The 16304-nt window shown below is 50.7% G+C and overlaps 6 protein-coding genes across 6 annotated transcripts; 4 read left to right on the top strand and 2 right to left on the bottom strand.

Annotated features, from left to right (window-relative positions):
- Window positions 1-1722: 1722 nt before the first annotated feature.
- On the top strand, window positions 1723-2343 carry QC764_507420 (uncharacterized protein). The gene is made up of 2 exons (XM_062948006.1): window positions 1723-1975; window positions 2032-2343. The coding sequence occupies exons 1-2, from the start codon at window positions 1763-1765 to the stop codon at window positions 2260-2262; spliced, it is 444 nt and encodes a 147-aa protein (XP_062799269.1). The 5' UTR covers window positions 1723-1762; the 3' UTR covers window positions 2263-2343.
- QC764_507430 (uncharacterized protein) lies at window positions 2281-4827 on the bottom strand. The gene is made up of 2 exons (XM_062948007.1): window positions 4144-4827; window positions 2281-4084 (listed from the first exon to the last, which is right to left on the bottom strand). Exons 1-2 carry the CDS (start codon window positions 4671-4673, stop codon window positions 2371-2373), a joined length of 2244 nt encoding a protein of 747 aa, XP_062799268.1. The 5' UTR covers window positions 4674-4827; the 3' UTR covers window positions 2281-2370.
- Window positions 4828-4926: 99 nt separating this feature from the next.
- On the top strand, window positions 4927-6989 carry QC764_507440 (uncharacterized protein; the record flags this gene model as incomplete). Its single annotated transcript, XM_062948008.1, has 4 exons — window positions 4927-5813; window positions 5859-6163; window positions 6212-6669; window positions 6725-6989. The coding sequence occupies exons 1-4, from the start codon at window positions 4943-4945 to the stop codon at window positions 6987-6989; spliced, it is 1899 nt and encodes a 632-aa protein (XP_062799267.1). The 5' UTR covers window positions 4927-4942.
- Window positions 6990-7193: 204 nt separating this feature from the next.
- Window positions 7194-7778, top strand: QC764_507460 (uncharacterized protein; the record flags this gene model as incomplete). The annotated part of the gene is made up of 1 exon (XM_062948009.1): window positions 7194-7778. One exon carries the CDS (start codon window positions 7194-7196, stop codon window positions 7776-7778), a length of 585 nt encoding a protein of 194 aa, XP_062799266.1.
- Window positions 7779-8144: 366 nt separating this feature from the next.
- On the bottom strand, window positions 8145-9473 carry QC764_507470 (uncharacterized protein; the record flags this gene model as incomplete). The annotated part of the gene is made up of 4 exons (XM_062948010.1): window positions 8145-8623; window positions 8671-8735; window positions 8787-8904; window positions 8963-9473. 4 exons carry the CDS (start codon window positions 9471-9473, stop codon window positions 8145-8147), a joined length of 1173 nt encoding a protein of 390 aa, XP_062799265.1.
- A 3749-nt stretch (window positions 9474-13222) lies between these two features.
- On the top strand, window positions 13223-15111 carry QC764_507480 (uncharacterized protein). The gene is made up of 2 exons (XM_062948011.1): window positions 13223-14276; window positions 14337-15111. The coding sequence occupies exons 1-2, from the start codon at window positions 13431-13433 to the stop codon at window positions 14673-14675; spliced, it is 1185 nt and encodes a 394-aa protein (XP_062799264.1). The 5' UTR covers window positions 13223-13430; the 3' UTR covers window positions 14676-15111.
- Window positions 15112-16304: the final 1193 nt, after the last annotated feature.

Here is a 16304-nt window from a genome sequence, read left to right as displayed (position 1 = left end):
GGGTGCGGCTTAATATGCTAGCAATCTGTGATCGGGGGCCTGAGCTGGGCCACCCACCATCTTGGCGGGTGCCTGGATCATATCATGTTGCCGTTTGGGATGGAGTTCCTAAAGTTTGTGGTGATACACTTGTTCATACCGAGACGTCTTGACTTGCGGCGAGGTGAGAGGAGATAATGCCCGCATATTTTGCAGGATGCCGTCGCCGAAAAGTGTGACATTTTGCCACGGGAATCTTCTATAGTTTTTTGAGGGTTCAGGGAACCTGTGAATAGTGGCATTGATTGGCATTCGGACATATCTTGGCACGAGATGATAGTGTACAGTACGCTAGCCCGTTTTCCCGAGCCACCCTGCGAGAAACCTCATCACACGCCCAACTGAGGTTTCGATAGGCAATCCATTTTGCAGCCCACTCTCAAGGCTCATGTTCTCCTCGAACCCTCAGCTCTGTCCTTCCGTCCTCCCACCTCAAACTACATACCAACTCTCCCAACTTTCTCCAGTCTTTTCAAGACCATCGCAAACGCCACAAATTTCTACGCATAGTTGCTCGTCCAACAAGATAAGTAAATCGTTTTGTCGTCCAAACTTGTGAATCTCGACCAACATTGGTTTTTGAATTTACAAAGATGACGGTTTCTAACTCGAACGAGGAGGTCAACGATCACCAAGATGCCACTGGGATGAACAACCCTCCCCCCAACAACAACAACCATTCGACCGTCAAAGATTGCTAGATCGAGAACGAGAAGGTTGAAGAGTTGATGAGGTGGTTTAGGAAGGAGTGCGACAACCTCAAGAACGGGTTCAAGGAAATCATCAACGACTTGAATAAGAGGCACGAGGCGGTGGAGAAACAGATGCAGATGGTTCAGGAGTTGATGGATGAAGTCAAGAAGGAATCGGAGATCCAGAAGGCTGAAAAGGTCTAGAACAAAGAGGACGGCGAGGTGGCTGGCATCGAGGAGACAAAATGCTTGTCACGACACCTCCCATTCGACACCATGCTACGAACCTCCCTCTCGCCCAGCCTGCCAAAATTGCCAGCCAGGATCTCAAGTCTGGAGAGCCAGACCGACGAGTAAGCACTGGAGCTTCAACGAGTTGACCAGTGGCCGCCATCCATACAAACATCAATGGTTTCCTACCATGCATATTGACCTGATTAACGTGACTTGCTAAACTTCTTGACCTGTTGCATCAATGACCATTGTTACACACTGGCTGAATATACCTGAATACCCCCAAGACTAAGCATCTGCGGCCGATGACCCTCCTTCCACGTCACAGAGACGCCCGCAACAACAACGTCGTGCCAAGTAGCATTAGTTTCCTTATCGATCTGCGGCCAAATTCAGCAGAGCGGTGCATGCTGAGAAGCGGAATTCGTATCCTTACCGAAGCTTGGGGAAGTTCAATAGGGCGCTTATAGTTTAGCTAGAAGGTATAAGCCAAAGGCTATCCATCTTGCATTGTCCGAGTGCGAAGGCTTAAGCAAAAAATGGCTACAAGGTAGTTGCGTCACCAGTTGCGTTCCACAGGACCTCATTTCCTCTAACCTTGACTGACAGATCGATGGAAATATCAGTCGAAATAAAACGGATACAGCGTCAGGACTACCAATTGCTTCAAGTTGTGCTTGACATCACATCGCAGCCTTTGCCGATGTCAACGTGCTTGGCAGAGTTAGTCAGCAAAAGTCTCCACCACCTTCCGCCTGCCCCCACAAGCTTAATTCGACATCAACACAAATCACAGAATGCCTGCAGAAGACGAGTCCTCTCCCCTTCTCCCTCGACCTTCATCCTCTTTGCAAACCCAAACAATGGCAAGCAGTGCGATTTTCTGGAAAGTTGCTGCCATTTCTGGTGCGACCGCTGTCGGCTTCGGGGCCTTTGGGGCTCACGGTCTCAAGAAGCGGATTGCAGACCCCGCGAAACTAGCGAGCTGGGGAACTGCTGCCCAGTACCAGGTAATATATCTCTCCGATATTTCTCTCGGCATATGCTAATTCTCGCGCTTCCAAAGTTGATCCACTCTGTCGCGCTGCTCATGGCTTCCGGCAATCCAGTCGCCGCCTCACTCTTCACTGCCGGCATGACAATGTTCAGTGGATCCATCTACGCTTTGACGTTGAACCCTGAAAAGTTCAAGTTTCTGGGCCCGGTCACGCCAATCGGCGGAGTCTGTCTCATTGCTGGGTGGTTGGTGTTGGCTTTTGGCAAGAGGGGAAGTCCTCCCAGGTTCCCGAGATTTTAGGTATCATGATGCTTACAAGGCGGAATTGGAATTACTAAATAAATCATCTCAACTCTGACAAGGGAAAGATCGTTGCTATGACATGTGTCTCGCCAAGCCCGTCATTTCTCATAGTCTGAAAGTCTCGCGCTGCATCATCTCCTCCTCAAAGACCCCGGCAATATCCAAAACCTTTGCATCATACCCGCTCCCGCTCAAGATTGTGATGCCAAAAGGCATCTTCCGCTCATCACCTTCTTGTCCCCACAACCAAGTCCCTGCTGGTACCGAGACACCACACAAATCCACCACATTTGCACAATGCGTAAAAGTCCCCAGCTCACTATTCAATTTCAACGGATCAGCCTCCATCTCCTTGATGGTGGGGTGCTGCGTGGTAGTCGGCACCACGAGAACATCTACCCCACCGTTTAGCACATCAAAGACACCTTGCACCTCCCTTGTCAGCCGCGCCTGAAGAGCCTGGTCGCGGAACGCATCGTATACCGACGGGGGGTTTGACATGGCTTTGTCAAACAGCTCTCTGATCACAGGATGCATGTCGGGTAAGTTGGACTGTAGGAACCGGTGGCCAATGCAATGAATGCGCTCGTGTAGGAGACTTCCATCGTAGAGGAGGTCTCCAGCAGCAGAAAAGGGGGTGTACTTTACTTCCTTGAGCGTACCTCCGCATGATTGCAGTGCTGAGACGGCAGAGGAGAACAGCTCCCGGTATTCTTTTTTGCAGACTTTTAGGATTGTTGGTGGAGGAACGGCAAAGGTGAACCCACCAACACGCGGGCCTCGGTAGTCAATGTGCCATGTAGGAAGCGTATGGGGAAGTTTGGAGTATGGATCCTCCGGGTCATGATGTGCAATGACTTGCCAGACTTTGCGAGCCTCGGTAATAGAGGGAGCAACGACGGTAATTGTGTCGAGCGTGCGGCAGGCCGGGACAAGACCGCGAGCGGAAACAGTCCCTTTGGTGGGCTTGAAGCCAACGATCCCATTAAATGCAGCTGGGACTCGACCACTACCAGCGGTGTCTGTTGCGAGACCGAACGACACGAGTCTCTCCCCGACCGAAACACATGATCCAGAGGAAGAGCCACCGGATATGTGCTTGTCGCTAAAGACACTGTGGGGGGTTCCATATGGGGAGCGACAGCCAGACAGGCCAGTGGCTAGCTGGTCAAGGTTCACTTTGCCGATGAACAACGCGCCGGCATCGAGCACACGTCGGACTGCTGTAGCACTCACTTGAGGAGTGTATGCATAACTCGGACAGGCCGCTGTTGTTGGCACTCCCGCGACATCGATGGTGTCTTTGACCGAAAAGGGAATACCATATAATGATGGTAACGGCTTTCCCTTGTACTTGTTGACTAGCTTGGTTGCTGCATGCAGCACGTTCGCTTCGGGCTCAAGGTGAATCCAGACCGCTGGATCCACGTTTTTGTACTGGTTGATTCGTTTGTACAGAGACTTGATGACTTCGACGGGGCACCGGATACTTTGTCGGTAATCAGTCAACAACTGGTCGACTGATGGAACGCTTTCGCCTGGAAGGAAACCGAAGCGAGGTTCCGAGTCCTCGTTTCCCATGGGTGTTGCAGGCGGCGTCAGTGCCAGCCCTTGGGTCAAGGCTTTGGCTGATGCTCGGTCGATTGCTTGGAAAAAGTCTGGGCTGTTGCCGACGAACCCAAACAATCCATCTTGCCCTGAAATAATGTCTAGTGATGTGGTCACCTGCTGAGCATCGAACCCCTGCGTGCAGTCTTCCAACACAATGCATTGATAGCCTCGGTCAGCACATTCGCGCAGTGTTGTACTGACACAGCACCTGTTGTGGCAAAGGTCAGCTACGATTTCTCAACAGCACTATGGGAATGGGTCAAGTACTCTGTTGTTACTCCCGCAAATACTAGATGGGTTATTCCACGTGCAAGCAAGATCCTGTGAATATTCGTGCCCCAAAAGCTTCCTTTTCCTGGCTTGTCAATGACTGTCTCATCTGGCCAGGGGGTGAGTTCATCCACGATATCGTGGCCATATTCTCCTCGGACGAGGAGCTTGCCCATGGGTCCCTGATCACCAATTCCCAGACTATGGTGACCGACTGGGTTGGAAGTTTGACGGAGCCGTTTGGCGGCAGGTAGATCAGCAAGACCCGGTTCATGTCCTTCACGCGTGTGAATCACATGCCCTCCAAACGATCGAAAGGCGTCAAGCAGTTTCTTGACAACAGGGACAATTGCGCGTGCTCTGGAAAAGACGGCGTCGTTGCCACATTGTATGGAGCCGAAACCACCGGGGTCAACAAAGTCCCGTTGGATATCGATGATGATTAAGGCGGTCGTTGCTGTAGGACACTCGAAGGCATAGGGTTTGGCATCTTGCAGAGCCAGAGTGGTCTTGAGTGCTGGTGCCATGGTGGTGCAAGTCGACCAGAAATGGCTGGCTCAACTTCGAGGGCGCAGTCTTTGCCAAACATCTTATCTTGCAAGAACTAACCGTTATATCCGACTTATCTGACAGGAGCAAGAGATTTGAATGGCCGGCGGTGCGGTCTGTGGGGCCGCCGGTCAACACTACACACTTCCTTCCTCGTGGTCGGTCAGCCGCACCTTATAGACACATCTCCGATGATAAGAGTTTCCCCGCACCCCACAGCGTCTGTCCAATCACTGTCATTACCACAATGGCAAAGATGAACACAGGCATCGCTTATGTTATCTTGACCCGGCGGCCATCTCTGCAATCTTTTGGCCGCCGGCGCCCTTGCGGGGTTGCTATCATCATCACCAGCAAGACAGTTTCACCATGCCGGATGGCGGGCTCAACCGTGGGCTTCGACGGTATCGTCGATGGCTCGGACATAAATTGGCATCATGTCTCACCTCTACAACTCCCAAGCAGAGCAACACTGCAGTCTTGGTTACACCCCACCATGACGCTCCACGAAAGAATCAAGTCCAAAACCACCAGGCAAGGTTGGGTTCTACCTCGTCAGACCACTTCCTTTGCCGACCCTGGAGCCTGGACCAACGTTGACTGCGATGTCACCCCCCTCAATCGTCGGACCTGGTCGGCATGGACCATGTTTGGATACTGGTTCAGTGATGCACTCAACGCCCAAAGCTGGATGGCACCCGCTTCTATCATCGCTCTCGGGCTCACCTGGCGTGAGGCCATTGTTTGCATCATCTTTGGCAGTCTCGTCTGCACTGTTCCCCTGGTGTTGAATGGCATGGTCGGTGCTCGGCTTCATATCCCCTTTCCCGTCGCCATGAGAGCCTCATTTGGCTGGTACTTCTCTCGATTTGCAGTGGTGACGAGGGCTATCACGGCCTTGTTCTGGCATGCTATTCAGACTTACACCGGATCGACTGCCATGACACAGATCATCCGATCCATTTGGCCATCCTATCTCGACATTCCCAACAACATTCCAGATAGTGTTGGAATCACCACGCAGGGAATGATATCGCACTTGATCTTCTGGCTAGTGCAGTTTCCTATCCTGCTCATCCCGCCGCACAAGCTCAAGTGGTTCTTTGTAGCCAAGTGTGGTAAGTAAACGACTCTTGATAGAAATCTCTGCTAATGACCTCTAGTGCTTGTCATCACTACCTCAGTTGCCGTGGTCATCACAATGACGTCCAAGGCTGGTGGTGCAGGGGATATCTGGAACCTTCCGTATGGTGTTCATGGCACGGATAGATCATGGTTGATCTTGTCTTCTCTGTCCTCCATCACCGGCGGCTGGGCAACAATGGCGACCAACATACCCGACTTCACACGGTATCTCAAAGCAGACAAGGGTGTCTACTGGCAAGTTGCCTTTTTGCCAGGCATCCAGCTCATGCTGGGACTCTTCGGCATCATCTGCTGCTCTGCTTCCAAGGTTGTTTATGGAAAGGTACACGCACCTTCTTCCACAATACGGTTCTCTGCTGACGTGTTCTAGTACATCTGGGATCCTCTCGAAATTGCTTCTCACTGGGACGGCCCCTCTGGTCGGGCTGGCGCCTTCTTTGTAGGACTCTGCTGGGTAGTAGCCCAGATTGGTACCAATCTTTCTGCCAATGTCATCAGCTGTGCCAACGACATCATGTGTCTTTGGCCCAAGTACCTCAACATCAGACGTGGAGTTATCATCACGACAGTAATTGCGGGCTGGGTCATGCAGCCTTGGAAGATTATCCACTCTGCTCAGTCTCTCCTCGCATTCATGGCGGGATTAGGAATTTTCCTGGCACCGATTGCAGCAATGCTCAGCGCAGACTACTGGGTTGTACAAAAGCAAATGTATGACATTCCGGGCCTATACCGAGCACATGGAAGGTACCGGTTCAACAAATGGGGTACGAACTGGAGGGCAGCGGTGGCATTCTTGATCAGTGTCGTGCCCAGCATCCCTGGGATGTAAGTGTATCTGCTCAATAAAGAACTGCGCTGTGACTAACCAAATCACAACCAGGGCTGCTTCTGTTGACCCGTCGATCAAAGGCACGATTGGGGACGCCGATAAGCTTTATTTCATGTTTTATTTCTGGGGATACACAAGTGCGTTTTTGGTATATATTGGCCTGAGTTATTTTTTTCCTGCTCCAGAGACACATATTGCCGCAACGATTTATGAAGATTCGGACATCATCTCAGCCGCGGAGGGTTTTGACAAGGGCGATTCCGAGCTCGGGGATGAGAAAAAGATGGGTGAGAAAGATGTTGTGAGTTCTGTTTGAGAGCAACCGAGTGAATTGACGGGGGTGGAGTCAAGTGAATAGCAAATATTGATCTAACGGTGCCCAACTTTTCATAAATGCATATATTGTGAGACCCACATCAATTGCCGCGCCAAGTTCTTCCCATCACCCTCCCCACCACTGGTTTGATCATCCCGACAACCAACCAACACTTGCCAATTTTTCCACATCTTCTCCTTGCCCATGCATCGCCATCAGCATTCCCAACGACGAGTCCCCTCCACCAGGGAGGTCATCCCGGGTGCGCCGGTCAATATCGTGCTCAAAGTTGACCAGCCCACAGGTCGCACCGTGTCTGGACTTGTCAAGGATGTGCTGACCAAAGGGGAACATCATCGCGGCATCAAGGTCAGGCTTGTTGACGGCCGCGTCGGGAGAGTACAGAGCATGACATCTTCACCAACATCATCAACCGCTGGCGCTGACGGCGATGACGCGCTACCAGACCAGGGAGTTCCAACAACCGAGTTTGACATCAGAGAGAGAGGTGGACGTAGGGGGAGGGGAAGATATCATGCTGGGCCGACAGATTGGCGGGAAGAGGAAAGACCCTCGGAACAGGTTGGACTGGATGCTTACATCAAGCCCGCCAAACCAAAGCGTGGAGGAAAAAGAAGCGGGTCAGCGACAGCAACTGCGGACACTGCCCAGTCATTCGACGAATTCTCTGTGGCGGGGCAGCAGACATCCACTTGTCCTGTTTGCAACAACTTCACTGGAGATGCAACAGCCATTGCGCACCATGTGGCTAGCCATTTCGATGATTAATATACTCGATATCCTCATCTCAAGATCTACCGCCTGCAAATGCAATCTTGACCGTCATCTCAGCACCTCTCCTGGTACCTGGATCGACACTGTGTCCAGTTGCTCAACATACATTCTAGACTCTTGGGCCGGATTTTCAAGAGAGCGTTGGCGCCATCTGGCCATCTGCCTCAGAATCGCATACCGATCATCAAACGTCCATCTATTCTGGCTTTTCATCAGCATCCATTTGGCCATAAGAATCTGCCCTTCTCACCTGCCGATTCGTGACGTGTCAGAGCCTTTTTCAAGTCGCAGCTGGCCTCATGTAGCAGCGTGCGCCGAGTTTCTTCGTCCTTTTTACGCACGGTTTGTCATCGTGCCCGCTCATCGCGGAACTGGGTTCCGCCCAACAAAGTCCAACGGGCTCTGCAGCCTATCGGTAGTATGTATGCTCTGTGGACTTTGTGGACGGCTTTGCCCGTAGTTGGTCATTTCGAAGCTGTCAGCATCGTCCTCTTCGGACTTGTGTTTGCGCGTTAATGACTGCACGGGACTTCCGCTTGTCAGGGTGTCGTCCAAGTTATCGGCCTCTTTAACATGGGGCGCCTTTTGAGAATACAACGCGGGTGGCGACTGGATTGGCAATGCCAGAGACATGACTGCAGTTCTACTGAATGTTGACCGCGCAAGCCTGGGCTCTGACATGCCAGCTGACCTATATTCGTATGTCTCATATCCGTGGGGTACCTGGCCGCGGTAGGTGCCTCTGGCGAGTGCTCGGAGGATGGGAATGGATGCAGCCATGATGCAGATAGCTGCTTCGGCGTTTCCCCAGATCAACAATGGCACACTGGCAGCTAAGGCTATCAGTCAATTATGGGTGCTTTGAACAGCAGGTGTGGGTAGTTACTTGGATCGATCCCATTATGAACGGCAGGGAGAGTGGCAGACTTGATACCAGCTGCTGCGCCTGCGCTGTGGTGGTTGTCAGTCATGCCTTTTCTCTGTGGGCAGAGGGGTGCTCACAAAACTCCCATACTCATTGCAATCATAACGCCAACTTTTTCTTTGATACTCATTTCCAGGCCCCACAAGAATTTCCATGGTAAGAACGCCAGTACAACGTCAATCGTAGCTGAAAATACTATGAGAACAACTCGGTCAGTATTGCCTGCTGCTCTGTTTGAGGGGGGTTCACTTACCGCACGAAAAAATGTTGTATCGCAACGACACCTCTACCGGAACACACCTCCCTCTCAAGTTGATATCAAGACAGCTTATCCACACCATGACTGCACTTAGCACCAGCATCCCCGTCAACGAGATCAGAATGGTCCAGACACCAACCCTCACCCAGCGCTCGGGGATTCTAAGCAGTGTCAACGCAAAGCTCGTTTTGCCCCATAAGTTGGCGATGATCAACAATGTTGAGAGAACATTCACTCTGATCGGAAAGAAAGCAAACTTTTCCATTGGGATGACTTGGCGTCCGTATCCCAAGCCGACAACGTCAGAAATAAGACCGGCCTGGGCAGCAAGGAGGACCCAGGAGCCTAGCAGGAAATAATCATCCCACCACAGGCCACGGTTCTGGCAGTTCTTTAGGTAGAGACGCGTGAAGAGGAAGATGGCCGAGACTGATATAAGGAGCCAGACGGTGACGTTGAGCTGGGGCCCGTAGTCAATTTTGGGTTCAAGACGGAGCTGGTTCATTGTGGCTGATATGGGTGGAGACAGATCAGATCAAATGGAGCCTGACGGGAGGGATTATTCAAGATCAAAGACAAGGAACAATTTGCCGGAAGAGGAAGATCGAGTCGGGTTGAGCTTGGAGATTGATTGCAGAGAGAAAAGCACACTGAGACAAGAAAACACGGCTCGGGTAGACTTTCCGAGAGCTTTAAACTATTCCAACTCTTGTTCATTCATCTGAATTACTCATTGTCAAAAGGCCCCAGGCATGTTCTGCACCCAAGCTCCACGTCTCAGATAACGAAAAAGATGCTGGAGCATCGGCCAAGGCAAGGATCTGACATGCGCAGCCAAACAAGAAATGTTTGAGAGAAGGAGATCGTTCTGCACGGCGATCTGAATGGGGAACATATCTGTCCAACAAGTGATGAAGTACACGAGAACCACAGGTCCACCGAACCCCGTCGTCTGATGTGGTGCGTGGAGCCCCTGGAATGTCATGTCTTGTGGGAGATCTTGCACTCCGCACGGACACCCAGAAAACAACAACAATCTGGCAGAAGCAGTTGATAGACTGAATACCTAGGTATGTTGAACTGAGGCTCCGATATTATTTTGCGGTTCCCGAGTTTTGCAAACCGTGCCGAAACTGCTGTCAGTGCCTCTTAGTATGGATAGATTTAGCCAAGTCGTTGTGGATGCAATCTCGAAAGATGTTGAAGGGGGAGGTTGTTGCCATTCCGCCTTGACGTCGCATTGTCCCCACACCCGTTGGACCGGCGAAGAAGGGGGTGGAGACAAGACTGTTCCCGAAACAGGGGTGACCCTGCGCATGTTTGGTTCCCAGCTCCCGGTTCTGCTCAAAGTGCTGAATAAGACGTGATAGATGGAAGATTCCGGGAAGGATGAAGATTGTTTAGTATCGGGTCAACTGATATACAAGCTTTAGCCACCCTTAGCCTCGCTTCTTCTGTGCTGCTTTCACATATGGCAGGTAAGGTGTCTATGGATCATCACTCTCTTCCCGTTCCTGAAATAAATATTCCGAATTATTCTGCCTTCCACGCTTGGTCCTTTATCTATCCTTCCACTGAGTGCGATCACGTAGGAAAAGACGTTGTAGTCGCAGTCGGCCACAGCCTGCTACTCTTTTTGTTTCCACGTACCTTGGTTGACCCGTCCCCATCAAATCATGCAAGGGCATTCAGTTTATGACACTTACGTTTCTCCTTCGTTTTCTTGCAATTCGAGTCCCCATCCTTCTGTGCTATGTACTACAGAGAAGGATCATGGCCTGTCTGCAAATATAGCATCCTGAACATCACATGGTTCTTGATCCCCAATGTTGGTTATGGCAAATTCTCAGCTGGTTTCAGTGATTCCCGTCGGCATTCTCCGCCAGGCTTGTCCAACCGCATGTACTGACTTGGTCCAGTTAGTGTGCCTAAAAAAAATAGTTGAGATTGGCAGTGCTGTCCTTTTCTTGATCTTTGATCTTTAGCTAGACCTAAACTCTAGGCGTACACACAACTTTAGAAAGATGCGTCTTCCAACAGCTGGTAGTACAAGCGAAGAAAGCAACTGACCAAGTAGATATTGACCATGCGTGGTAAGGTCAGCGTGTGATTTTACAATGTTGCTCATCATGTATATCGATTGGAGACCAAGGTAGTTGACATTCGGGCTTACCGTGGCACCGCATACACAGTACAAGCGCAGGATCCCTCAGCATGACAGTGTGTTATTACTGTTGATCCTCTCTTGGAACAAGCTAGTAATTATTAATTGCCAACGGCACAGCACCGTCTTTAGTATGAGTTAAGGACATGGTTCCACAAGGGACAGGAAATGTCTATCACCTTCTAATTGCAGCAAACGTTTTTCCAACAGCACCTCGCTCTGTGCAACAAAGGCCTGACGTTATCAAGCAATTCAGTCAAACGACTTGATGGGTGGGCTGGATCAAGATTGAGTAGGATCATGAAGCCTGGACGAAAATGCCAACAACTTGATGAGAACAATTCCTAGATAACGGATGAAAACAAGAACTGGTGCCCAAGGCTTTTCTATGAGTAGCCCTAATCATTCCTCAGAAAGTGGATTCGTCAACTCAAGGTCAACCAGCAGGCCCAAAACCCAACATTGCAACAGTTAGATACTCAAGATTTCAACCCCTGAACCATCAACATGAAGACTACCTGGCTGTCTATTGCTGCTTTTGCACAGGTTGCGATGGCCATGCCCGCCACCGAGGTTAAGCTTGAAGCCAATGACATCGAGTTCAATACCACCGCCGCGGCCGAAGCTGCTCTCTTGGCCTGCGGTTTCGTCCACAACAATGATGCTGGCCATTGGATGATCCCATGAAGCCCAGCGGCAGACTTGCTGATCTTTGCAGCCGTGGTGGTGGATGCCATCAGGCAGCAATCGGACGTACGTGTGTCCATGGCGACACGGGACAGTGTGGTTGCGCTGTTGCTAGCGCCGAGGAGTGCGAATCCTGTGAGTCTTCATTGAAACTAGCTCCTGGTAAGTTGTATTGCCATGCTAATATTCTCACAGGGAGTGTAAACTGGTGGTATGTTTCCATATATTTGATGAGCCGATGAGGTGATACAACTGCTAACAATTCTCGCATTCAGGCTCTGGACCAGCATCCTGTGTGGTGGTCTTTCTGTTACTATCACTGGTTACTAGTGGAAAACAATGGTCATGATCATGTGTCGACACAACAGACAAGAAGTTATGATCAGTCTCATACTGGCCACAATACACATTGCAGGCGAACTAATTGGCAACAAGTATTTAGCTGGACGGGTCTGATGATCTCTCTTTGGACTATTTTCGGTTTTCTTCTCTCACAGTCTTTACCTACCTAGGTACCTACACCACTTTGTACTGATATCTTCACAATCGTTTCAACTGCAGCATGTCCTTGGTCATGGTGCTTTTCTTCATTTGCAGTGTCAAGCTACCTAGATGCCTATTCGCTTCCCTGACTTGACACGAGTTGACCGATGTTCTATTCTATACCTTAGTCTATCTGCTGTTGCCTCATGTTAACATCTAAAAAAGAAGATGTTTTGAGGTTTCTCAAGTTCCTGTCGATGATTCCAAAACCTGGTCATGTCTGTGATCATCATGGTCCTTTTCGTTGGTTGCACGTCAGCCGCCACGCTCAAGTAATACAAAGGCCATGGTTGAAGCTCTGGGAGGAAGATAAACCTCATCAACAACCACATCGTCTCCATTACACAAGAACGCCCAGGAAACAATAGTGCTGCTTTGAGGCCCAACGAGCCGTGCGTACCATGTGTTTTGTCTGACCACCAGAACCGAACGTGAAAAATTTTTCACGAAAAAGAGGGCCAAGGTCGGTTGGTGACATGGGACGCATTCTGCGACCTATCGGGCATCTAAACCGAAGCAGAGTACGTGTGTTACCTAACATGCCGTCAAAGACACAGCACAGTCGGTACGTGTAACGTCTATTTTGGTTGCACACACTACCAGCAATGCATCTTATTCTACTCCAGCCCATGCTTGCGATGCGCCCGCTACCATCTGGGATGCAACTATGGTTAGGTCTTCTCTGTGGACTCGCTTGTCGGGCCTTGCAGGAAATACTATGCAGGGCTGTCCACTAACGGCCAACAAATAGGTAATGTTACCTTCTTTGCATCTCTTGGAAGTAAGCAGGATACCACAACTGGCATACTGCCACGCTATTTGCCAATAGACAAGATAGAACATGTAAAAGAAAGTTGCCGCGGCCGGCAAGAAGACGTGATATCTGGGATACCTGGTGAGAATTTGGGCAAGGATTGGCCCACCTGTCAGAATAACCCCTGAATCTCACCACTTTTGCCTTTTGGATGACGAAAGCAAAAATAGTATTTCAAGACCGTCTTCTCCAGCTGTTTGTGTTTTCTTTGCACTCTCCATCCCTTCTTTCTCATCCCTCAAGCATCTTGCAACATGCAGCTCCTCTCCGCCCTTCTTTTCGCCGCCGGCCTTGCCACAGCAACTCCTCTCAACATTCCCAACTATGCCCAAGCTGCCATTGACTCCGGTCTTGCCCTCAAGGGTCTGAATGCCCTCGCTACTCTCAGCGCCCTGACTCGGACTGGCGGCACCTGCACCCCGACCAAAATCAAGTACCGTCGGGAATGGCGCACTCTCTCCAAGGCCGACCGACGCAAGTTTGTTGCCGCGGTCAAGTGCCTTCAAGGCAAACCCTCTGTCCTTCCCAAAGACGGCACCGTCCCGGGAGCCATCACTCTCTGGGATGACCTCGCTTATGCTCACGCATGGCGTACATTCTTCGTTCACATGAGTGCCACCTTTTTGGTTTGGCATCGCTACTTTCTCTTCACCTACGAGACCCTCCTCGAGACAGAGTGCGGGTGGACCCAAGGGCTACCCTACTGGGAGTGGGGCCTGGACGTGAACAACATGAGAGGCAGCCCCCTTTTCGACGGCTCCGATACTTCCATTGGCAGCGACGGAGTGTTTGTTCCCGGAAGACCAGACTTCATTCTGGACATCATTGGCGGGCCCGATCCCGAACCCATTCGGGTTGTGTTCCCTCCAGGCACTGGCGGCGGATGCGTCGAGAGGGGTCCGTTCAATGACACGGTGGTCAGGCTCGGGCCTTTCCCTCTCGATGGGACGCCTTGGACCAACGAGACGGTCTACGGCAATAATCCTAGGTGCTTGGACAGAGACTTGAACACGAACCCTCTCCAAAGGTGGTCTACTTTCCGCAACAGCACTGAGCTTATCCTCGGTTATGACAACATACGGGAGTTCCAAGGGTTCTTGGTAAGTCTGCCTTGTCCTTTTGGGCAACCTGGCGATTGAAGTTGCTGACAAGACAAAAAGGAGGGCGACCCCAGAGTGACAACAGAAAAGCCCATCGGCATTCACGGAGGTGGCCACTGGGGCGTCGGCGGCATCACTCGTGATCCAATCATCTCACCCTATGATCCGGCCTTTTGGTTCCATCACAATCAGTTGGATCGAATCTATTGGATTTGGCAGAATCTCGACTTCAATAACCGCAAGGATGTCTTTGGCACGGGCACCTGGGGCAACTTCCCTCCCAGTCCCAACGTCACAGTGGAGGACTTTATTGATGTCCTGCCCCACCAACCGGCCATCAAGATCAAGGACAGCATGAACACTGTCAGTGGGGCGCCCTTCTGCTACGTGTATGTGTAAACAGGTAGAATGATTTTACAATACGAAGAAGGGATGTGGTAATCATATCTCCCGCCTGTTACTCGTTGAGACCTTTTGTCTATGCAGGCGTGGTTAGATTGGCTTTGCAAGCTACCTTGCCTCAGGTACACTCATGATACAAGGGATTTTGAAGCTGTGAGCAGAATTTGATGTCCTGTATAGAAAACAAAACAGCGTGCGTGGCATCGGTCCAGTACTACACGAGTAGGTGTGTCCAGATATGTGCAGAGCTCCCTTTCAGGTCTCGGTCACCAGTTGGATAGGCCCGAGGACACGCAAGGTGGTAGGTGACACGCGGCTGCTAACAGGCGTCCTGTACAAAGTGGCGAGACACCAGAAAGCAGGGCGTGGGGGCACGGTTGTGAAGGCCTGGAGGAAAACTCAGACTATCTACCCATTTGACGGCCAAGCATCTGACATTTTGGTATGAATGATGGTGTGATTTTATATTCTAGAGGTAGACACGTGTGCGGAATTGATGATATTGTGTTGCTTCTCGAGAAACTGTGATGGTCGTTGTGAGGCGTCGAGGAATACTTACACGAAATGTAATCACGAGACAATCGTCAAAGAATCCGTAAAACTCCGTTTTTAGGCCATACGGTGCTAAACCAGACAGAGATAGCTTTCTCATGCACATGTAGTAGAATATTGGCAGACTTGTCTTAGCTCAGCTGATATGATGATATCCTATCTCATTGAGAGGCACACCACCCTCACGGTCTTCATCAATAGAAAGGCTCTTGAATGATATCCACGACCTACCTTGTTAACTGCTGCCATCTGATATTTGGTTCTGCGTTTGAAGCCATGTAAGGTAGGAAAGATGTAGCAAAGCACATTGGACTTGGGCGAAACGTATAGGGTAAGTTCTTGGTGCTTGTGAACTTGTATTTTGCACATATCTGGTATCATGACGAGCACACACTACGTCACCGTCCTGCAATAGAAACCGCGAGACGGGCGGGTGATGCTCTTTGGGGGGGTCATGGGTTATGAGATTTCCAGAATCCTGCATGATCAGCTCAGCTCAGATAGAAAATGCGACAGTCTTGCGTCTCGTCCGCCCATGCGACGTGGGATGTTGACAAATTGGGTGGGTGAGTTAAGGCGGCGAGGTAAGCTGTTGTCCGGATCAAGCATAGTCAAACTTGTAGTCGTGTGGTTGAACAGGAGCTGCTTTGATGGTGTGATGTCTGAGATGAAGAGTGTTGCATGGAGGTGGACCGGAACATGTAGCGGCTAACAAAATCAGATCAGATGAGATCAAGCTGCCAATCTTTCTGTCAAAAAGAAAACAGGAAGAGGGCCACCACGGATGCTACCTGGATATTTGGCCATTCGACCTCTGTTGCAAAGGTATCAGGGCAGCTGTGAAACGGTGATTTATTCCGCGCGATGTGAGAACTGACGACAGGCCCAGGCCCAATACGAGGAGGGGCCTGCTGTCGATATGTTGCTGGGCTGCTGCGGGCTCGGCTGAGACACCGGTGAAGCGTGGAATAAGCGTCAACCGTCCTCTACTATCGTGGCTGGGGAGGGAGTGGGTGTCCTAGCTGCATGCATCTGTGTTGGGGGTGGTCTGTATTGCCCCTTGATTTGTTGGTG

This window comes from Podospora pseudoanserina, chromosome 5, assembly GCF_035222485.1.
Source record: "Podospora pseudoanserina strain CBS 124.78 chromosome 5, whole genome shotgun sequence".
Lineage (NCBI taxonomy): Eukaryota > Fungi > Ascomycota > Sordariomycetes > Sordariales > Podosporaceae > Podospora > Podospora pseudoanserina.
Note: the sequence above shows the minus strand (reverse complement) of the source record. Positions and strands in the feature narration are given on the sequence as shown.

Excerpts from the sequence above, each read along its gene's own strand:
- QC764_507420 (XM_062948006.1), top strand. The coding sequence starts at position 1,763 with ATGCCTGCAGAAGACGAGTCCTCTCCCCTTCTCCCTCGACCTTCATCC. Across the intron at positions 1,976-2,031 it reads GAACTGCTGCCCAGTACCAG|TTGATCCACTCTGTCGCGCT; the intron begins GTAATATATCTC and ends GCGCTTCCAAAG.
- QC764_507430 (XM_062948007.1), bottom strand. The coding sequence starts at position 4,673 with ATGGCACCAGCACTCAAGACCACTCTGGCTCTGCAAGATGCCAAACCC. Across the intron at positions 4,085-4,143 it reads TTTGCGGGAGTAACAACAGA|GTGCTGTGTCAGTACAACAC; the intron begins GTACTTGACCCA and ends TTGCCACAACAG.
- QC764_507480 (XM_062948011.1), top strand. The coding sequence starts at position 13,431 with ATGCAGCTCCTCTCCGCCCTTCTTTTCGCCGCCGGCCTTGCCACAGCA. Across the intron at positions 14,277-14,336 it reads GGGAGTTCCAAGGGTTCTTG|GAGGGCGACCCCAGAGTGAC; the intron begins GTAAGTCTGCCT and ends CAAGACAAAAAG.